This window comes from Seriola dumerili, unplaced genomic scaffold (assembly GCF_002260705.1).
Source record: "Seriola dumerili isolate Sdu_G_001 unplaced genomic scaffold, Sdu_1.0 BDQW01000264.1, whole genome shotgun sequence".
Taxonomy (NCBI): domain Eukaryota; kingdom Metazoa; phylum Chordata; class Actinopteri; order Carangiformes; family Carangidae; genus Seriola; species Seriola dumerili.
Window position 1 is genome coordinate 1,524,363 of NW_019174519.1, and position 23,453 is coordinate 1,547,815.

The window sequence follows — 23,453 nt, forward strand, 5'->3', positions numbered from 1 at the left end:
AAATATAACTTAAAAAAAAAAATCCCTGTTGTTGCTGATTTTGGGGAAGCTATCTAGTTTCTGAAACAAAGCTTTCTCAATTGCTTCAGCTGAGCCATAACATTCGTCCAGTATGTTCCATAGCATCTTCAGCCCTTTTGCTGGCTGGTTTATGTGGACGGCTCTAATGTGCTTAGCATGCTCAGCTGACTCTTTTCCCAGCCATTTAACGAGAAGATCAATTTCTTCATTGTACGTTAGATCCAGGCCTCTTATTGCATTCAGGAATGAACACCGCCAAGCTCGGTTGCTCTCTGGCTGGTTGTTAAATTGCAGCAGGCCTGTGGTGATGAGCTCGCGTTGTGCTAGAAATCTTACAAAGTCTGACATGTGGGAATCAGTAGCATGAGTGGGCTGCTCACCATAAATGTCAGGGCGGAAAGGTGTAACATTGATGTCGTTATGATGTGTTGGTTGGCCATGAGGAGAGGACTGCCAATATTCTTCATCAGTGTCATTGAAAGTTACACCATGAGAAGGCTGGTTTTATTGAGCTGGAGTGCGATCCATGTTTGGAGTGAGAAAAGGGTTAGGAGATTTATGTTTACTTGGAATGTGAGAAGGAGTGTGATGAATGTGAGTGTTAGCAGCAGTGGGGATAGTGCTTTCAGTACTGAGACATGGGCCGTGTACAGCCTGGACCATAGGTGGCTTTGCCTTGTCCTGAAAGGATGGATCCTCTTATTGTGCTGACTTTCTTACCTCACATACTTTGGCTTGCTCCTTCACATAATCTTGTGTGCATTGAGCAGAGTCAAATGGCAGTGATATGAATGGGAGTCTACAGCTGTGTCTTTTTTCATTGGTGGCGACTGTTGCCTCTAGTGCCTCTGCCTTTTCCTCAGCTACAGCAATTTCCTTTTCTATAGCCAGCATCTCTATCGAAGCCTCTAGCGGAGCTTTCTCCATTTTCAATTTGAGCTCCTTCTCAGTAAATTTCAAACATGTTTTGGCAGCTTCAGCTTTAGCCCTAGCTGCTGCAGCAGTCGTGTTGACCGAGAAGCATGAGACCTAGTCTTCACAGACCTAGTCTTCACAGTATATAGTTTTTCCTCCATTATGCAGGTGAGTTAATTTCACACTTATGTATTTTCAGCCACACTAGTTGTTGATGGTGATGCCAGTTACCACAATCTCATTAACTGCTTTGTCTGTAGAGTGCCATCTTTTCACTGTACTGCCTTTCCCACTTCTTAAGCATAAGCATTAAGTTTCAACATTCTTCTCACATCATGACTCTGGAGACGTTACTGATGTCCACAGGTTTTAATGACATTTGAAATTGTGAAACTACAATAAAAACATGAATTTAAAATTAAAGAATGTTCTTTCATATTTATCAAATGTAGTATATAAATAATAAACTTTCCAACTATAACATAAGATAAACAATAACTTAAGAGTAATACGTACAGACGATGACATGAGAGATAAGGGATGACAGCAGATGCTTACAGATTGTTGAGATGTCCATCCACGTCAAAGCAAATGTAAACACACATACTTCCTGTCACTGACTATCACTTCCTGTGTCGTGTCATGACATCTGAAACCTATACCGAAATCTACCAAAGGTGGCGGAAAAAATACTAATACACTGCAACTTTAAGAGTTGTAACAGCACACTTATGCTAATGAGCCAGAAGATGGATTATCTCCTTATTTGTGAAACCTATGCTAAAATAGAACTAAACAGGATGCACCACATTCCTCATTTTAAAGCTTCTGATATTTCCCCTCTAAAACAACACGCAACCTAAAATTACGACTTTATGCTCTTAATATTGACTTTTTTTCATTTAAAAATATAATTTTATTCTTGTAATATTATGACTTTATACTTGAAATTTCAGATTTTTTTGATTAATTCTCTGTTGTAGTTTTAACAGATGAAGAAAAAAAAGTGATCCAGGCCAAAAAAAAAGGAAATACTTGCCTTTTTCTGTAACAGTCTGTGATGTAATTCTCCTCTGTGTCCAGCAGGTGGTGATGATGACACACTCTTCAACTCTCCAGCTCAGTCCACTGACCAAGGCCCCACTGAGGAAGAGGAGAGGCCCTCTAAACTGCCTCCGTACATCAGACTGACCTGACACACTTAGTCGGGGAGGGGACTCAAGATTTCATTCAAATCTTGCCAAAGCTGAATATCTGTATAAGACCAACATCAGGACTGAGATGTTGTTTGTTCTAATTCATAAATCTTTGTACATTTTATGCATTTAATAAATAAATAAATGTGACTGAAGTGATTTCTAAAGAGAGACAACTCCAGTGTGACATATTGAGGGAAGTTTATTGCAAGGCTACACATGACAAAACCATTGCAGGCGTTTCCCTCTTCCACTTGTAGTTTCGTTCATTAGTCACTTTGTGAATTAATACTATTCTGTCATTGATGTTTTTCTTTCAGCGTTTGCAATGAGAGGTACAGTAGCAGTGTTTGTGGTTCATGGCTATAGTGAAATGAAATGACAAGACCCAGTCCAGTGTGCGGGTATCAAAAACAAAGGACACTTAAAGAACAGAAACCAAAATCTAAAACATGACGTCATCCTCTGTCGTCACACACAGTCCTCCATCCTGCATGGACAGCCTTTGAATAGTGAGTCCTGAGAGAAGGCCTTTTGGTTTGATCAATGGTCCACATCCTTCAAGAAGATGTAAAGATAGAGTGTAACCAGCAGAGGAGCCAGGAGACCAGATGTGGCCATGACAACCATCCATGACCACAGAGACAGAGCTGCACACTAACAGACTGAGGTGTCATGGCAACAGCTTTTATCATACAACACACATGCCAAACATTGTATCACAAGTTTACACACAGGCTGAGGGGTGGGTACAGGCTTGTACATGAACAGGTGCATACCACAAACCCTCACACTGTGGGCACTGTCTGTGCTCACCTACACAGAATTATATTATCCAACAGCCTGTTCGTGTGTGTGGGGGGCAACTTGTTCACTAATCAGAAGGTAAGTGGTTTGATCCCCGGCTCCTCCAGTCCGCATGTTGAAGTGTCCTTGGGAAAGATACTTAAGCCCAGATTGCCTGTGATGGCTGTTGAATGTGTGAGTGAATGTGGCTTGTACTGCAAAGCGTTTTCAGTGTTCTATAAGCCTACAAAGGCTTACAGGGGGACTGATGTGGTTTAAAGGAGTACTCTTAATTCTGAAGTGTTACATAACAACATCACATGCTGCCAGTATGCAGAGTTAGCTCTGGTGCTGGATGCTAACAGGTACTGTCACTCAAAACAAGGTGTCTTCATTTAAACCTGCAATCACTTGGAGGCAGTGAAAACACGACATGTCATCACATTTTAAGTTCTTATGTTCGACTTGTGGTCATACAGCTGTTTATTTCCACATCCAGCTGTTATCGATGATAGATGATTCATGTGTATCTCCTGATGAATCTACAGTACAGTACAGTATTCCCTCTCTTTTAGCTCCATGTTTGGTCACCAGCTCCTCCTTAGCTTTCTTTAGTCTGTCTGCTATTTGTATGATGAGCAGTTAGAAGACAGAGGCTGTTTACAGTTGAAAACGAGGCCATGAGAGTGAACCAGACCAGTATGGTTATGTCTGAACATATGAGCTGAAACTCACTATGAAGCTCGGTGAAGCTGAGGGGAGCTGCAGACTGTGATAATTGTCTGTAGGTTCATCACTACCACAAACTCCTCTCACATAATCATCATTAAAATATAGATTAAAGCTGCATTAAAAAGGCTGTTTCTTTTGGTTTCTTGTCAGGAGCAGGTGGAAGCTGACAAGAACTTCAGCCATCATTGTCTTTATAATATAAGAGATCCTCTGAACAGCTACGTCTTAATGACAGACTTGAGGCTATAGTGAGGAGATGGGCCAGGGCTAGCTGGTTAGCATGCTAACTTCAGTAGAAGAAAAGACATGATAGTTAACACTGGTGTTTGTTTCCACCTCTGGAGACAGCTGTTGGTGAGCAAAGGAATGAAGTTTGATGCTGAACTCTCAACGTTTCTTCTCGACGGGTAAGTAAACAGATGGTAATGCTAATGTTAACTATGTAGCAAAATAGCAAAACTTACATATAGCTGCTTTAAGCTTTCCTGCTGCTTTCTGTTGGGGGAACCAACCTCAGTCATTAACAATAACAGCGCAGTGTGTAGGTAGTGAATTGGTTGAAATGATGAATACTGATTGGCTAGAGCTGACTGGGGATGCAATGATTTGAATTTTTGTCTCCTGAATGACTCAGGAACTGTAAATAAACTAGTCTTGAGAAACAGTGGCGTTGGCCAAAGACGAAGGGTTTTCACTCATCACTTAAGCTTTGGTAATGTAAGGTGGAACTACCATTAGCTATTAATCTGTTACAGTGATTTTTTATTTCTCACATTTGAACCTCTCCTGGGCCAGCCCACAATAATGACACGGCTTGACCTGATTGGACCAAACCAAATCAGATGAAACATCTTTTCAGCTGAATCAATCTTACTCAACCCTGAATTATTAACCACAGCAAAACAGGCAGTTGCAGCAGGGGCCCCGAAGGCCCGAGGTTCACTGGGTCAATGCAACTGGTTTCTGGTAATCTGATTAAAAGTAGGGGAGAGTGGGGTAAGATGAGCCAGTGGGTAAGTTGACCCACCCCCTGTATCTTGGCAACCGTGCACTTTTACCACATAACAATGTGACCATACATTTTGGAACCACGCATAATTTCTGCCAGACTGTGAAAAGGAGAAGCACATGGGAGGAGTAGTAAGCACTGCTTTACTTTAAAATCTGTTTTTGGGTTGTCAAAGTAAATTTTTAGCATATCAGATGTAATGGCTGCTACATCAAAGCAAATTTATCTGGGTCTAAAAATATTTATGATGCATGTTGGTGATTTGCCAATGTATAATACGATGCAAATTATTTAGCTAAATATGAGCCTGAATTGGTAAGATAGCTAGTTTTTTTCCAAAATGGCGGCTATGGGGCAGAGTGAGCCAAACGCTGTGGGGTAAATTGGTTTCTAATATTTCTATCCTTCTGAAGTCTGTGCAGTGACATAATTGCTTCCTGACCTCCAATGACGGTGCAGTGTCTCGTAGCTGATAGCTCAGCAACAGAATGACCGCTTGGTCAAAAAGGGCAGTGCTGAAAGCAGTGACCACCTTGTTGTGACATTACAAAATTCCAGAAATTCTGATGGCTTGTTTTAAGCTCTTCTGAATACAGGCTGTTTGCATTGCTCTGTGTACTGAGCGCTTTGATACTTTCACAGAGTTAATATAGAACCTAAACCTGAGGCCTGTACTATGAAGCAAGTTTAACATACCCAGGATAACTTTTAGTTTGACCTGCAGGATTCCTGTAGGAATTATGATTTCGAGGTATCTGATTGGTCAGTAGTTGATCAGCTGTTGATCCTCTGAAGTTAACCTGCGCCGGAGCAGGTTAGGAGCTCAGCGTAAGTTACCATGGTGATTTACCCTGGTAAGAAGTGAACCATCGTCGCTAAACTGGTTAGGTATTAAAGCAGCCACACTTAAAGGCACCCTGTGGTGGCCACTGTGGAACAGGTCCCATTGTCATCCTCACACTCATTATACAGTGGGTACGGAAAGTATTCAGACCCCTTTAAATTTTCCACTCTTTGTTTCATTGCAGCCATTTGCTAAAATCAAAAAAGTTTGTTTTATTTCTCATTAATGTACACTCAGCACCCCATCTTGACAGAAAAAAACAGAAATGTAGAAATTTTTGCAAATTTATTAAAAAAGAAAAACTGAAATATCACATGGTCATAAGTATTCAGACCCTTTGCTGTGACACTCATATTTAACTCACATGCTGTCTATTTCTTCTGATCCTCCTTGAGATAGTTCTACTCCTTCATTGGAGTCCAGCTGTGTTTAATTAAACTGATTGGACTTGATTAGGAAAGGCACACACCTGTCTATATAAGACCTTACAGCTCACAGTGCATGTCAGAGCAAGTGAGAATCATGAGGTCGAAGGAACTGCCCAAGGAGCTCAGAGACAGAATTGTGGCAAGGCACAGATCTGGCCAAGGTTACAAAAGAATTTCTGCAGCACTCAAGGTTCCTAAGAGCACAGTGGCCTCCATAATCCTTAAATGGAAGAAGTTTGGGATGACCAGAACTCTTCCTACACCTGGCCGTCCAGCCAAACTGAGCAATCGTGGGAGAAGAGCCTTGGTGAGAGAGGTAAAGAAGAACCCAAAGATCACTGTGGCTGAGCTCCAGAGATGCAGTAGGGAGATGGGAGAAAGTTCCACAAAGTCAACTATCACTGCAGCCCTCCACCAGTCTGGGCTTTATGGCAGAGTGGCCCGACGGAAGCCTCTCCCAAGTGCAAGACATATGAAAGCCCACATAGAGTTTGCCAAAAAACACATGAAGGACTCCCAGACTATGAGAAATAAGATTCTCTGGTCTGATGAGACCAAGATTGAACTTTTTGGCGTTAATTCTAAGCGGTATGTGTGGAGAAAACCACGCACTGCTCATCACCTGCCCAATACAATCCCAACAGTGAAACATGGTGGTGGCAGCATCATGCTATGGGGGTGTTTTTCAGCTGCAGGGACAGGACGACTGGTTGCAATTGAAGGAAAGATGAATGCGGCCAAGTACAGAGATATCCTGGAAGAAAACCTCTTCCAGAGTGCTCAGGACCTCAGACTGGGCCGAAGGTTCACCTTCCAACAAGACAATGACCCTAAGCACACAGCTAAAATAACAAAGGAGTGGCTTCAGAACAACTCTGTGACCATTCTTGACTGGCCCAGCCAGAGCCCTGACCTAAACCCAATCGAGCATCTCTGGAGAGACCTGAAAATGGCTGTCCACCAATGTTCACCATCCAACCTAACAGAACTGGAGAGGATCTGCAAGGAAGAATAGCAGAGGATCCTCAAATCCAGGTGTGAAAAACTTGTTGCATCATTCCCAAGAAGACTCATGGCTGTACTAGCTCAAAAGGGTGCTTCTACTCAATACTGAGCAAAGGGTCTGAATACTTATGACCAGGTGATATTTCAGTTTTTCTTTTTTAATAAATTTTCAAAAATTTCTACATGTCTGTTTTTTTTCTGTCAAGATGGGGTGCTGAGTGTACATTAATGAGAAATAAAATGAACTTTTTTGATTTTAGCAAATGGCTGCAATGAAATAAAGAGTGAAAAATTTAAAGGGGTCTGAATACTTTCCATACCCACTGTAACACATTATAGGTTCTCATCAGGGATTTCAACATTATTGTTGAAAAGAACCTATATTGTGTTTAGTGTGTCAACAATGTGGTCAACATGCTAAGAAATTTAGCAATGTGTTAGCAGAGGCAGGAAAGACTGCTAGCTAGCAAACAAAGTGTTACAACACAGGTTTCAACAATATTTACAATATGCTAATATTTTCAAAGATGGAACTGCACTCAGTGTGTTACTGAATGTAAACACAGCTCTTTGTTTACAGGGCACCTGTAATGAAATGTTAGAATTAAAACCAGATGGACTCCAACCAACCATTGTGCGTTGTGTTCTGTAGTGATGACACGAGGGCTCAGCTCAGCACACCTTTCCATATGATGCAGTCGGTCATACATTAGCACAAACTATGGCCTAAAACAATGTCACAGATTGTGTGTTAGGTTACAACACACAATCTATCGTCTAAATGTGTTTCCATGACCACATGAATATAACTGACCTGAAACTTGGGTGGTGCAGGCTCAGGACTGACAGAACAGAATCAAATTTTTGGCTACTTATTCAGTTGGTTCCATGAACCAACAGTAGATTTTGGCATTCAAAACAACAATCACACTAAGAACTGCCCAAAACCATTGAAAGCCATTTATGTAAATCAAGCCCAAGCATTGGAAAAATGGATCATCTTCAAATGGAGACATTCATCTATGTGCTGTTCTGATTGTGAAGCCATTTTTCCTCGATCCACTATTTCTCTCTAGACCTCCTTTCTTTCCTCAGCTCCATCCAATTTCACTTTCATTGGCCTCATGCAGCCTGGAGCTGAAGTGGTCTCCCTTTTTTCCTCCATGTTCCTCCTTCAGCAGCTGCTGCAGCCCCAGCTCCTGGTCCCATCACCCCCATCATGTACCCCCCTGCTCAGGTTGATGGTGCCCCCTGATCCCCCGGGCGGCTGGCTCAACACCAGAGGCTTCTGAGACTTCAGCTTGTGGGCCACCGTCATAAAGATGGCCTCCACATGGTCACTGTTTCCACTGCCGTGGCTTCCATCTCCTTGGCTGTTTGGGTTTTTAGCAGATGTCTCGAACACGGGCATGGAGTGAGCGTCTGCAAACTGCTGTGCCACGTCTGTGCCCACCTGTATGGAGTCTTGGAGGTCACACTTGTTTCCAACCAGGATCCTGGGGACCTCTGTGCCCAGAGCGTGCTGCTTGCACTCCTCAATCCAGGCAGGGAGGCTGCGGAAGCTAGCGGCATTGGTGACATCATAGACAAAGACAACAGCGTGCACGTTGCGGTAGTAGTGCTGCACCATGGACTTCCTGAAGCGTTCCTGGCCTGCAGTGTCCCACAGCTGGATCTGTGGAGGTCAAAGTGGAAATGGATCAAATCTCACTGGAAGACCCAAACCAATGATGAATGAATTCTACTATCAAGTAGTGTGTGTGTGTATTGAAGCCTGATCTGTCTTATTGCTTTGTCAAAACTGGCTCTCAGGTCATGGCAAATAAAATGAACCCACAAGAAGGAATGGATATGAAGATCAGTGGCATCAGTCATGTAGTATGCATTGTGTGGGTGCTGGAGATAAAATAGTAATAGAAACAAATAGTAACACATTGGAAAAGAGTTTTCCAGAGGGCAGAGATTTCAGAGTGGCTGGGAGTGTCAGGCCCAGGAACCCCTTCTGTGAGCAGCCCCGCCTACCCGCACAGAGACAAGACAACTAATACGCACAACTAGGGGCCACCGCAGCCTGTACCACAGAGCTCCACTGTTGGCCAAAAACTAATGAAAATACACCAATGAGCCACAACTCTGGTTGTACACAGCATCTTTTCTGCCATCTTCTGTCTGCCATCTTCTGTCTCTACAGTTGAGAAAGAAGACAGCGACAATCGCTTCCTGTATCTGTGTCATGGGTTTTGACACTGCCCCACCCCTTCAGGAGACTAACAGCAGGTCTGAGTCTATTCACTACAACAGGAGAAGTAAATGTGATGACAGATAATGATTCTTTCGACAGTTAACTAAATAAATCAATATTATAATTGTTTTTTTTCACAAGCCACAGATATTCCAGACACTAAAATGTAATGACAAATCAAGAGAAAAATAACTTTATTTGAGACCTGTTTCTGTCTCCGCAATAAACTCTCCTGAGATCTGTCAACACAAAACCCTACTTCTTTTTGTTCTTGCTTCACTGCTGCAGTAGAGCTGATGATGTCGCTTTAAAACCAGACAAACAGAAGATTAGAGGGACTTATATGTGAACCATGAATTAAAAATTACAACTGAAATAAAACTTGTGTTTCTTTGCTTAACAATACCATTATTATTATTATTATAATTATCATTATTATTATTATTATCATTATTATTATTGAACTGCTTAACTTTTAATGATACTGTAGTATCATCATACTGATATGATCTCGTACTGAGTTGATCAGATAAAACCTGTGGCAAATCAAGCACAATTTTGTACGGTATGTAATGATATATTGTTGTGTGTTGTAATGTTTTGTGCTGTTTAGACATGGACAAGATATTTATCATTGTTAAAAAATCCCCAAAGCTTTGTCCAGCAACAAGCTGTAATAACAGGAAAAATGTACGTCTTTTCTTTCCCAAAAGATGCATTCTGTAGATTATATAGATATTAATATCAGCTACTGTCACATTTCATATCAGCAACTCAGGTGGTTGCTACCTAGGAGACAGGAAGTGTAGTATATTTCATACCACTGGCACCGATTGTAATGTATCTTAGTAATAGAGGATTTTTGATTGAGCTGATTGAGTGGCATGGACGAGACATGCTACTATGAGGGGCTGTCAGGAACATTATCTAGTATGCGGGGCTGTCAGGGACATTATCTACAATTGCCATGCATATACATATGAAACCATACGCATTCACATACTATACCGAAAACCTCATACAAATACAAGTTAAAAGGTTTTACACACACTACTGAAACCCTCTCACACAAAAACTTAAAAATTATACTCTCACATACACTGAACTGAAAGGGTCTCATGTAAACTAGTGAAACCTTTTACATGTACAACTGAAAAAGTATGTGCTCACATACACAACTGGAAACCTCTTGTAAACAGCCTGAATGGTATACAGAAACTGTTTGAAACGTATTACAAATCTTTATACAGTCAAATCAGGTCAATAGAAACACAATTGTTGAATTTCTAAACCCTCTAGACCTTCCTATACTTGGTAAAGAAATTAATGATGAACAATGGAGGATATAAACAAAGCTATTTCAAACTTGAAAACTTGCAAGTCGCCTGGTATTGATGCCCCCCCCTCGAATGGTACAAATCCATGAGAGAGCATCTGCTCCCTTAACTGGAAAGTTGTTTTAATTATATTCTAAAAGAAGGCCACCCCCCCCCCCCCTTAGAGGCAAGCCTTTATATCGGTTATCCTCAAGGAAGGAAAGGATAGGATGGACTGCAAAGGATATAGACCTATCAGTGTCTTAAACACAGACTATAAATTGTATGCTGCTATCTTAACAAAGAGGATGAACACTGTAATGCCCCTGTTAATTGATGAGGACCAAACTGGATTCATAAAAAACATACAAACCCATGACAATATAAGGAGAGCCCTACATGTTAACGAACAGATTAATAACGAAAAATCAGCTCTATTGTTCTTAGTTTAGATGCTGAAAAGGCCTTTGACACGGTTGGTTGGGAATTCCTGTATTTAGTAATGAATACATTTGTGAAGTGTTTATATTTTGGACACTTTACTCTTCCCCTACTGCATGAATGCAAGTTAATGGTAGCCTCTCTAATTCCATAACTCTACAACGTGGATGTAGGCAGGGCTGCCACGCTAATCTTTTCAATTTATGCACTGAACCCCTAGCCCAACAAATACGGCGAGAGACAGAATTGAGTTTCAATGACAGTGGTAGCTTGACTGAATACAGAAGAACATCAACTTCTTTAGCTAAACACTTAAGAATATTGGCTATGGACTGATTTGTTTACAGTAAATAGCCTATAAGGTTATAAAACATGTAAATAATAAAAAAGGAGTTGTCTTTACAGTGATCCCATAATTTAGGATCCCATGTTGATGTTGATTTTATGGCTCTTTGTTAGATAGCAACCTTGATTCAGTGGGTTTTTTTGTTTCCTTTGTCCCATAGCTGTGCAGCATCACAGGACAGAGGGAGGTAGCCTGTTGTTCTTATTTATGGGAGGAGTGGAGTATAAAGTACTAGCGGTGCAGACTAGCGGTGTAAGAAAATATCTATACACTAAAATATTGCGATAATTCATTCCGTGATACTATGTCGATTCTTTGAAGCGCTTTATCCATATTTCATCAATAGTTTACATGGTGACAGTAGTTGTTGTAGTTGTGACGGTGGTTTTGTGTTGTATTTAAGCCTCCGACCACTAGCTGGCATTAGGCATTCAGCCATTTGACTCTCCCCTCCCTTCTACTCCTCTCACTAGACTATCTCGCGAGCTTACAGGCCTCGGGCGCAGACAGAGCAGATTAAAATATCGCGGTCTACAGTTTAACAGTTATACAGGTTGAACAGGTGTATTGATAAAGTTTTGCTTTTTACTTGCGAAGGTTTTATTGCACTTAGTTAAAGTAACTACAAGTGGAGTTCACATCAACTCGGGTAATCTCCAGGTTATTTGTTTCACGTCAGCGCTCTGCCGACACACACACACACACACACACAGAGAGCTGGGGCAGATAGATTCTGCAGACTAAATGCAGAGTTGGGGGAAAATTTGCGTTTGTTTAAAAACTGATCCGCAGAGATCTTCTCTCAAAAACAAACAGACCTGATTAAATTTTCAGGGTATGCCCTCAACATACATACAACTCTTTTGACATTTAATTACACTCCCACTCGAGAACTTATCAGAAAATATAGTTTCAACTGGCACTCATCCCACATCAAGTACTTGGGAGTAAGTTTACCCAAAGATCTATCACAGTTATTCAATATTAACTATAATAACATTAATAAAAAAATATATGATGACCTCAATGGGTGGGGCCTGCTCCCTCTGGCCCCTCCCTCTGAATTAGATCAGTTAAAATTAACATTCTCCCTAGATTATTATATATTTTTCTATCACTCCCAATAGAAATCCATCAGGAACAATTTAGAGAGTGGAATAAGCATATCTCCCAATTCATATAGGATAAAACGAGACCAAGGGTGAAATTCTCTACTCTTCGGCTGCCAGAGGAGGGGGGGGCATGGCCCTCCCATCTTTAAGGGATTATTACTTGTCGGCACAGTTGAGACCTCGTGTACTCTGGTGTAACCCATCTTATGTAGTCAAGTGGAAGAGTATAGAGTTATCTTTAATAGACATGTCAATACAGTCCGTGCTTGCCTGTGTTGACAGGCATAAGGAAATATTACAGATGTCGAGTCACTGGGTGAATTTATCGCTAAAAGTATGGGTGGAAGTAGTTCAACACTTCCCACTCCAAAGAGAGGTTAAATTACTTAGATGGCCAGCATATGACCCTGACTTCATGCCAGTTTTGCTAGACTGCAGATACAGACAGTGGATCTATTTTGGCATGACTTCCATATGCAAGATTGTCAGCAAGTGGGAGCTTAAAAGTTTTGACAATTTATGTCAGACATAGGGGTTGGGAGGACAGGACTTTTATAGATATTTACAGCTCCACGATTATTTCTGTAAAAAGGTTCTAATCCAAGAGAACTGTCAACTGTAATTCATATATTTGTTTATGCTAGCATCTCAGGAAAAAACAAAGGTCTTATAAGCAAGCTATATCATGGCATCACATTACTGAACAAAGATACCACAGACTATGTAAAACAACGATGGGAAAAAGAACTGGACATTGAAATAACACATGGACACATAAGACATGTGGCTTCATGCTTGGAAAATACAGTCATCCTCCACCAACTCCCGGACCTGGAGAGACTTCTGCTGGAAAAATTCGCTTATTCGCTTTTTTATCACTCCTAAACAGAAGTCTAATCAAACTGGTACACAGCTACCCTGCTGGAGGGAGTGTGGAGGATTTATTGTTGATCAGACTCATGTCTTCTGGTCTTGTCCATCTATCCAGCCTTTTTGGAATGGTGTAGCAGCAATTATCTCAAAAATCCTGGTATTTGATGTCACTATATCATTCACATACCTCTATCTGGGACACATCCCTGATGGACTAAGCAAAGACGATACCTATCTCTTAAAGATCATGCTGGTAGCAAGTAAAAAAGCTGTTACAAAATGCTGGCTTCAGAAGAACTGTCCTACTGCTGGACTCTTTATTAATGTTGTCAACCATCTGCATCTTCTAGAATAGATGACTTACTCCATTCGACTCCAAAAAGAACTGGGGGAAAAATTATGGAAAAAATGGTGTGTTTATTTAGCCAATGAGAGAGATTCATTATAAGTATGGTTTGTAACTCAATATTCTTCTTTAAATAAGGCAAATTTGCCTTTGTCAGTGACCATCCAATGATCACATGTCTGTTTGTCCTAAATGTTTGTTCCCTGGTAGTTATTGTCAAAACATATCCATAAATATTCATAAATAAAAAGTACAAAAAAAAAAGACAAAACAACTGGAAACCTCTCATAAAAACTAGTGAAACATTTTACATTAACAACTGAAACACTCACGTACACAACTGAACAATCTCATATACACAATTGAAACACTCTTACACACACAACTGAACACTCTTTTGGTTGAACCCCATGGTTTTTGTTTGTTCCATTGGTTTTACTGTAAAGGTCAGGCTTTTATTTTGAAGTATAATGATGGTAACAACCTGGTCTGTGTACTTTCTGGCCAACAAATTTGAGTTTTGAAATGAGAAAACCAAAATCGGGCAACAGCTTGTTTCCTGATAACCATTTAGAAATAAGGAAGGAAAAATAATAAAATCACAGCTGCTTTATGTAATAACTAGTCGTGCAGTGAATGCACTTCGCCACAGCTTTTGCAGAGGAGACAGAACCAGACTCCAGGACTTAAACAATGAACGCACGGTCATTTACAGGTACAGTAAGTGAGTTAACTCTTAAGTTACGTCTGTGTTTGTGATCTCGTGCATGACATTATAGCATTTATGTTTAGTTTTCCTGCCATCCTGTTTCAGTTGTGTGTGAGTGTTTCAGTTGTGTTTGTGAGAGTGTTTCAGTGTGTATGAGAGTGTTCAGTTGTGTGTGTGTGTTTCAGATGTGTATGTAAAAGGTTTTAACAGTTTGTACATATGAGACCTATCAGTTGTGTATAAAGCTCATACTTTCTCAGTTGTTTGTGTGAGAGGATTTCAGTAGTGTATGTAAAATCTTTTCACTTGTACATTATGTGTGTGAGGTTTTCAGTAGTTGTACATGAATGAGTATGGTTTAATATGTGTATATACACATGATAATTCTAGATAATGTCCCTGATGGCACCTCATATGCTACCGAGCATATCAATCACAGTTGTTGTGGTCTGTGTCACTGTGATGTGTAGTTATATTTTGTTAATCCAAACGAAAGACTTTAAGTCTAGATAGTTTACTTTAACTACTTTGATTTTAATTATTCTTATTTGAACGTGTCTCTTGTGAGGCTCCAACTTTGTTGAGGGACAACAGTAAATCTCCAGAGCAGCCCTTTAATATGGTTTTGTTTGCTCACTGCTGTTTACAACTAAAAGTGATCATCTCACTGGTCTTAATGGTCTTAGTGGTTTTACACATAGAGGCCAGTGGACCAGAAGAAAAATAAGGCCAGGACCTGTCACTCCCTTATTTATGACTGACATGCCCTTGAGCAAGGCACTGAAGCCTCAGTGGAGCTGCTCAGCTGTCCACCACTGGAGTTTCATGATGCTTCTCACACAGTTAAACATCTGTCCCCTGCTCTCTCTTCTTTTACTGTCTCTACAGGGTGTGAGACATCTCTATGACACTAGAAACCACAGACTTAACATCTGCATCTGTGTCTGGACTGTATCTACAGAGGTTTTCATACAGTGACCTGTGACGTCAGTGCACACCTTGATTTTCTCGCTGTCAATCTCGACCAGCCTCTCCCTGAAGTCCACCCCGATCGTGGCCTCGGTCTTCTCGGGGAACTTGCCGGCACAGAAGCGGTAGGTGAGGCACGTCTTTCCGACCCCCGAATCCCCGATCACGATGATTTTAAAGATGCGTGTCCGCGGCGGCGGAAGAGTGGAGCCAGTCAGAGACCCGGAGAATTCAACCGCCGACCCGCTCTCCGCCATATCAGACCGACAGGCTGGACGAACGGCAGGCAGAGCTTTCTTCAGCAGCGGTCCCTATAGCCGCTGCCAGGCGGTGGGGGGGGCGTCGGTGGAATGCCTCCTCGGGATCGGTAACCGGTCAGAGATTGAATCCAGAGACGTTAGAGGTTCCGTGCGTTTACTCGACGTTCACCAGCTCTCTACCTGCGAACCAGTGCATCCAAGTAAACACTCCCAGTCCACAGCTGTCAGCCACGTACTGTGTTGTCAAGGAAAGTCTCTTCTCGCGAGATACATTTATGCAGCGTTCACTGTCCCGTGGGAAATAATGTAATGTCGAGCTTCATTGAAGAATCTGTCAGGTAAATAGAGTTTACCTCGGTTTTCAGTGCACGGACACCGTTAATACACAATGCTACCCGGTTCAGATGACGTTTCGTACACCTCTACTTGAAACTCTGTAGACTGTTCACGTCTGTTTTCACCTCAGAAATCAGATGATCCGACAAAAGCACCGCCCTCACTGACTGTGTTGAAGAGCGACATCTGCTGGTTCAATGACAGAACAGCTCCATCTCTGGAAAGTGACACAAGTAAGTAATAACACTTTTACAGGTTTTCACTTTCATTAAACATAATTCCACATTCATAAACTAACTGAAACTCCATTAATCATCAATTTTGGCACGACTATATTGTTGAAGACAGCTGTGGAACATTAACTCAGCTACTGTGTGGTCCAAACTTGAGATATTTGAGTATTTCCCTGTTATTACTTCTACTTCACTTTATTCCACTACATTTAGGATATTGCACAGCTTTGGTTACTAGTTACTTTGCAAGATTCAGACTCTTACTTATGAACCAGTTAATTAATTATTATTGTAGATTAAGCCACCCAGCAGTAAAGTAGTTGAAATTAGCTCAATCTTTACCAGCTTGGGGGAGCAGGGTACCAAGGAGTCTGTCACACATCTAAGTTTTATGGTTATATTGGTGTTTAGGAGTTTATCTACATCCTTGCAGAGATTCAGACTTTCACACTTTTCCATCTCTCTGTCACAACAAATCATCTTTTCAATATGAAAATGTAATATCAGGATTGTAGTGACCCAATTATCATAGTTATTATCACGACATTGTTAAAATGTGCTGAAAATGTTCAAAAAGTAATAAAACACAACCTGAAATAATTTCACCCATGGAATGTTGCATTTAAACATTAATATAAATGTCCAACACATCTAGGTCACAGATAACGACAAGGGACCAGTACTGGGTTTGCCTGTTGCATGCCCAGTGTAAACAAAGGGAATAGCAAATGTGTTATTATTATTAGTAGTAGTAGTGTTAGTAGTAGTAGTATTAGTGTGAATGGAGAGTCACCATTTAACTTTTTTCTATTTATAATTTTCCAAATATTAAGCTTTTCTGCTACTTTTTGCCATTCAAATGAATGGAGACTGTTCAAATTCTTGAAAACCTCAGCGTCTTTGACCTTCAACTACTTCAGCATACTTTCAGCTACAGACCTCATTCAAATTCTAAACTGTTCACAAGACTTTCAGCTAAACTTGTATTCAACTTTTTGATATCTAGTTTAAGTTTTATGCTTTTTTCTTAATTCTGATAAATTCTGACACACACACACGCACACACACAGACACACACACACACACACACACACACACACACACAGTTTAAAGTTTGAAACTTTAAACTGTTCACAAGACTTTCAGCTATTAAGTGATTATTCGGCTTATTGATATCTTAAATTAAAGTTTCTACTGTTTAGGATGCAGTTCATCTTTCTGTATACAAATGATTTCTTCTTTCACAGTTTTAAAGCATTTTATCAACCTCCAGCTTACAAGCTCTGCTTTTAGTCTTCAGCCATACTTCAGCTAGTTCAGCATGGCATCAGCAATTGCTTAAGCAATTTCATTCAGCTCTCAGTATTCACACACATTTTCAGCAGGAAATGCAATTTGTAGTTATTGTTGTTATCATTATTTCATGAGTTGTAAACAGACCTGTCACCTGCCGAACATGGGGCTGTTAAACTAGAACCACTGCAGCTACATTGCTTGAGGATGAAAGAGTGAGCTGCAGCCCTGACATAAGATTTAAAAACACACAATCAAAGATTGAAGTGTCTCACACACCGACATCAGGAGCACCAATCCAGTTTTATCCAGTTTGCACGTCAGCTAGGAGCTCAGTCTCTGTGTCTGCAATGTGTGCATGTGATGACATTGCTCCAAACAGAAAGGTAAACTCGTCTCATGTAAAAGCACTTTTTAGTGGGTTTACCTGTGTTTGAAAACCCTCTTAGTTAGTGGGTATCACTAACTTTGGTGTAAAAAGTTTTAGAAGGCAAAAAAAATCCCTGGAGAAGTGCTGTCACTGATTTTAACCATGTTTTAACTGACACATAACAAACCTACATATCACAGGGCTGACATATAGGGACAAACAACCATTCACGCTCACATTCACATGTATGGGCATTTCTAAAAGTCACTAATTAACCCAATGTGCATGTCTTTGGACAGTAGGATGAAGCCAAAGAATCTGGAGAGAACCCATGCAGGCACAGGGAGAACATGTAAACTCCACACAGAAAGGCCTCTGGCCTGAGGTTTGATCCCAGAACCTTCTCACTGTGAGGTGTGTAGCGTTAACGCCATAATTTAGAATTTACTCTCATTGAAATGGGGCACCAGTCCTCTTGGAGGACAACAATGAATTACTTCATTGATAAATTTATCAGTCTCATATCAGAAGCCATGACTTCTCAATTCAATGGATCTCCAGTCTCTATGTTAAAAGAACACAACAGGTTTATTAACTAAACTACTATCTACAGAGTAAATGCAAGGTGTTATAATCATAAAGATGAAAATAATAATGAAATGAGCAATGTGATGAGTTGGCAATGGTGGGAGAGAATATGTTATGGCTATACAGCTACGAATGAGATTTGATGATTAAATATTACTACATTTCGACATCAACCCAGTCATGAGCAGAGTGTTAAAACCAGCATACTGTGAGTTGCGCTGTAGCTGAGGACCCTTGGCTGGAACCCAGGTGACTGTGGTTGCCATGGTAACCCTGGAGACGCGGGATCTAGGTGGATTCTCCTGAAGGCCGTGTCCCATTATCACGGTGACAGATTCTGCCGGTGTCTCAGCGATTTAGCTCTGGTGGAGTTTGTCAGAAGACTTTCTGTCTCAGGCACTCTTGATTTCCGGTTGGCTTCTCTGCAGGCAGTCATGCAAGGGCAGATGTGTTATCTGCTGGCGTCTCTTGTGGGTTGATACGAAATAATCTCTAATGCTCTTCACTTTGGCTGGATAACTTTAGAGGAGACTGACGTTGATCAGATGACTCTAAAGTTGTCAAAAAGCTTCAAAAAGGAAAACTTGATAATAATTAAAAGTTACAAAATTACTCTGAGGCACTCCTGTTGATTTGGTTCAGTTGGTCTCGACTTGGCTTATAAAAATGAAAGATTTCACGTGTAGACAAAAATAATGTTACTTGGAGCACGTGGCAAAGAAAGAATAAAGGACGCGGACAAAATGATGAAGTGCAAAAATGGCTAAGAGCCAAAGAGCTAAAGAGCCTTGGCTATCAGTTTGGAACTACATAGCTACAGAGCGATTGAACAAAGTTCACAGCTTCTAGTTTCTGCATCATTTTCCTAGCTCTAGCTTTCTCTGCTTCTAACATTGTTTTCCTCTTCTAGCTTCTCATCCTAGCATTGTTTCTCCAGCGATGTGTGAATTGATCACAAATATTTTATCCCCTGCGGCTGGCGCACGTTTCAGGGGCGTCACCCATCTTCTCCTTTGTTTCAACTTGGAGAAGAGAGTAATTTTCCATGGAACTTTTGAATGGTTTAATTGTAGTTTACCTATAAACTCGCACATCCATCTTCCACCATGACCATAAAACATTAAATGAAATAACATATAAACCTAATGACACTAACAATGACAGACAGGAGTAATACAAGTGTGGATTCCATATTACATCCTTCAAACCTGGAATTAATCATAATACAAGTGGTTAATTGATCAAACAACAATATAAACATTTCCTAAAACAAATAATCTATAAATGTGGATTACACGGCAGTTCTTTGACTGTAATAATAATATGGACATTCTGTATGTCATGTAGTGTGTGTTACCTTGTGTGAAAGATACTGACAGTATGGTCACATGAAGGACATTGTCTTAAAGTCTACATGTTACATTTCAAACATTCTATAGGATAGAAGTTTGGGATTGAACTATTACATAGAAACATCTCATGAGTTACAGAACAGTTAGATCTTTAATTATATATTCTTCCTCAGATCTGTGTCTGTGAAGAGTGTTCTGCTGATCACTACCCAGGATTGGAATGTGGGTTGTAGTTTAGACTCTTATCTAGAGAGGGACAGAGGAAGGGAGGTTGGTGTGTGTGTGTGTGTGTGTGTTTGTGTGTGTGTGTGTGTGTGTGTGTGTGTGTGTTCATGCATGGCACAGAGAGGCCAGGATTCACACCGTAGTGATAATCAGTCCTTTTGGTGTTACTTGTCCTATATAAGAAACAATCAGATATCATTAGACAAAGTCTTATTTTTACAAACTGGAGATTTTGCCTATATTCTCCAGTTGCCTGGTATCCATTGGTTGATCCTCTGGAGCTGACCCTTTGACCCTTGGTCTGGTTCTGTGTCTCTCTGACATGCTAAAAGCATTGACTGTTTGTGAGAGAACGATCCTTTTTCCGTGTTTCCTATCAATTTGATAGTTTTATGATGAGAAGAGTCACAAAGTGTCAGTTGTGGGTCCGCAACTCTGCATGTCCTTGCAATCAACTTCTTTAATGGCTTGTGACTGATGCCAGGCCAGGTATGTACGCTACAGATGACAATACTAACCACTGTAGCACCATGCCGCCCCTGTACATAGCCCAACTTGAGTAATCAATCATGGTTATAGGATGAATACAATTTGAATGGTAATTCTAATCATCTGGCATTTCTAGTGTTCAAGTGTTTCATCTCTAGATCCAACAGGTGGGTCTTTTGTGGCCCTATTTTCAAGATTCATTGTGTACCCGTAATGAAATCAAACAACACTGACTGAGAGCCTGAGGATTACACTGTTAAATATAAGTATTGGGTTACGGCTCAGTTCAACAGCTAACGATACAACTGTTAAAACCTCAAGCTTTTGTGATAAAAAAGTCAATAAATACAATATTAGGCAGTGGATCCTGAACCTGCTGGTTCTGGATCATACAGTCTCTTTGTCTTACTTGAAAAACAAAAGTTACTGATGCAACTAGCTGGACAACAGCCACAGGAACAGGCTAAATTCTACTAAATCGCTAAAACATCTGTCGTCATCATTAATATCATACATTTATGAAATGTTTGTCCGTACGGTTTGTCATTTGCACTAATGATACTAATGATACGTTTCACTACAGACCAACATTAGACGTTACTCTCAAGTCTAAAAGAAAAGTTGCAAGCTCGGCATCAAATCACATCTCTTTACCTGGAGCTGTCTCCAGCAGTGGGAAGCCAAACCAGGATTTACTCGTGTTTTTTTTCTTCTTTTTACCATTGAATGTGGTTTCTTGTCAGAGCAGTCCTTCGGGATCAAAATAAAGATCACTTTCTAGGACCTTCAGCGATCTCTGCATTTCTGTGATGCTAGTTGGAAGTTTGTTTGTTTTTTTAGTCGGAAGCTGTAGTGTAACTTCAAGCTCTGGAGGAAACTCTTCTTCTTCGTGGAAGTGAACGCAGACTAGACACTACACTGACTAACACAACATCTAGTGTATTACAACATGATGCTACTGTTAGTTGGATAGCATGCTCATTTCAGTAGATATCTCTGAAATACAGTAGATGGAGGTCTTGGTCATGAGTTGCCACAGTTTGCTAGAGAGGAGAACTTGACTACTCCTGTAAGAAGATAAAACATAGTAGAATAAATACTTTTGTTTTATAATTTTTAAATCAGAGTTGTGTGAAAGGTGAAAGGAGGATTCACCACAGATGCAACTATCACCAGTAATCAAGCACTGAAACCCAAGTCCAAGCCAGAAAGTAATGTCAATTACAGCAAAGTTTGTCACAGTCTCAGCTGCAACAACAGGATCTCCACCCTCCTGCGTTCTCTCTCTCCTCCTGTTTCCCTGCTCCTAGTGTGTTTCTCCCTCCTCCCTGTCTGTCATTTCCCAGTCAGGTGTGGCCTAGCTTTCTGGTCGTCGGTGGTGCGGCACACCTGAATCTCATCCACCTTCATCAACCTCCGTTTAAGAACCGCGGCAGTTCATCCACTCATTGCCAGATTATACTTACTCCTTCGAGGTACCTATCGGCTAGACCTGAGAGTAATTATTCCTTGTGGTTATTCCTAGAGTTTTGTTCCTGTGCTCACTCTGCGTATCCTCTGTCCTCAGCCGCAGCTGCCTCCACCTCCCTGCTACGGGTCCAGAACCATCACCTAAACCATCAACTCATCTACCTACCTTTCCATCGCCGAGTACTCAATAAACTCCCTCTTTTTCCAACTCGAGTTTTGAGGTGTGCTTTTGGGTCCTAACACCAAGCCATAACACAAGTCTGTGTATTTTCCAACCCTGTCAGGGTGGAGAATATGCTATGGAGCAGTGCAAATAAAAAAAGTCTCCTCATAAGGAGAAGACTGACTTAGAGGTAAAAGCTCTATGCTTCAGCTGTCTGAAACAGTGGCACATGAGTAATTCATGCACAAAGAAAATAAGCCGCCAAGTTTGCATGCAATAGCAATATATAGTGTGGCACATGAAGGCCAAAAACAATGTTATTATCAAGGAGGTAAGACCCCTCATCATTGAAAAGTAGTCATAAAAAAAAAAGGACAGGCTGCCAGAGTCAGCGATACAGGTGTGACAGAGCATCTTAGCAATAGTTCCTGTTCAAATCGAGACCATCAAGGACCAAAAGGTGACAACTTACATTTTACCTGACCTTGGCAGTACTGCTCATGTACTGAGAAACTAATAAAAGAACTCAACCTCACAGGCAGAAAAACACTTACCAAGGACCATGGGGGAGAAAAGGATTGTTAGTGCTCAATGGTATCTGGCTTGAAAGTGAGCAGCTTAGACTACAATGATTTTCTATAAAATCATTCTAAAAAAGTGTTGCCAAATCCAAACCCCCCTAAGTGTTGCAATCAGATAGGGCCACTCTATCATATCGAATGCCTTGTGGGCGTCTGAAGACAGTATGGCAGCCCTGTCCTCTTTGCCGTAATCAGCATACATAATATTAAGGATTTTGTGAACATCACAGAAGGAGTGTCTGCTCGGGATATGGTCTGGGTGGATGATAGTTTCTATCAGTCTACCAAGCCAATTTGCAATTATTTTAAGATCATAATTTAGCAGGGCAATGGCCCAATAACTGCCAGTGTCATGAACTCCCCAGAGCACAGAACAGGTGGACACAAATACACAACACAGAGGGTTCTGACGTAAAGGCAGGTTTAATTCCAGACAGGGTTCGGTACACAGGCAGGCAGTCAGAGGTATCCAAACATCGAGAGGCAAAAAGGCAGGTCGAAAAGGCAAAAAAGGTCGTACACAAAACAGGCTATGACTATGACTATGACGAGACTGTGAGACACACAAGGTAATATACAAGAGGTAATCAGGGAAGATGGGAAACAGGTGTGACGGGACGGGGGAAGGGTGTGCAGGAAGGTAAATCTAGAACAGAGACAAAGGGTTAGTGATTTCAAAATAAAAACAGGAAAGACAAGACATAACGTGAAATGTGCGAAATCTAAACAGAAACTTGATCAGACTCATGGACATGTGACGCACCCCCGCCCGCTCTCCCCCCACCCCCGTCTCTGATGGGACA

The 23,453-nt window shown here is 41.0% G+C and overlaps 2 protein-coding genes and 1 long non-coding RNA gene across 4 annotated transcripts in view; 2 read left to right on the forward strand and 1 right to left on the reverse strand.

The window, feature by feature from the left end:
• Nucleotides 1-5,291, forward strand: part of LOC111230384 — a 29,386-nt gene extending 24,095 nt beyond the window's left edge. Inside the window, exon 6 of one of the 2 annotated variants that reach the window (XM_022757097.1) lies at nucleotides 2,020-5,291. In XM_022757097.1, the coding sequence (XP_022612818.1) occupies nucleotides 2,020-2,132 (113 nt within the window). In that variant the 3' untranslated portion in view covers nucleotides 2,133-5,291. The remainder of the gene's footprint in view (nucleotides 1-2,019) is intronic. The other variant, XM_022757098.1, reaches the window with a different exon arrangement.
• A 1,912-nt stretch (nucleotides 5,292-7,203) lies between these two features.
• On the reverse strand, nucleotides 7,204-15,837 carry rab33b (RAB33B, member RAS oncogene family). The gene is made up of 2 exons (XM_022757096.1): nucleotides 15,320-15,837; nucleotides 7,204-8,611 (listed from the first exon to the last, which is right to left on the reverse strand). The coding sequence occupies exons 1-2, from the start codon at nucleotides 15,545-15,547 to the stop codon at nucleotides 8,111-8,113; spliced, it is 729 nt and encodes a 242-aa protein (XP_022612817.1). The 5' UTR covers nucleotides 15,548-15,837; the 3' UTR covers nucleotides 7,204-8,110.
• LOC111230386 lies at nucleotides 15,800-21,841 on the forward strand. Its single transcript, XR_002665437.1, has 3 exons — nucleotides 15,800-15,888; nucleotides 16,017-16,119; nucleotides 21,783-21,841. It is a non-coding gene; the product is annotated as an uncharacterized LOC111230386 (long non-coding RNA).
• The last annotated feature ends 1,612 nt before the right edge of the window (nucleotides 21,842-23,453 follow it).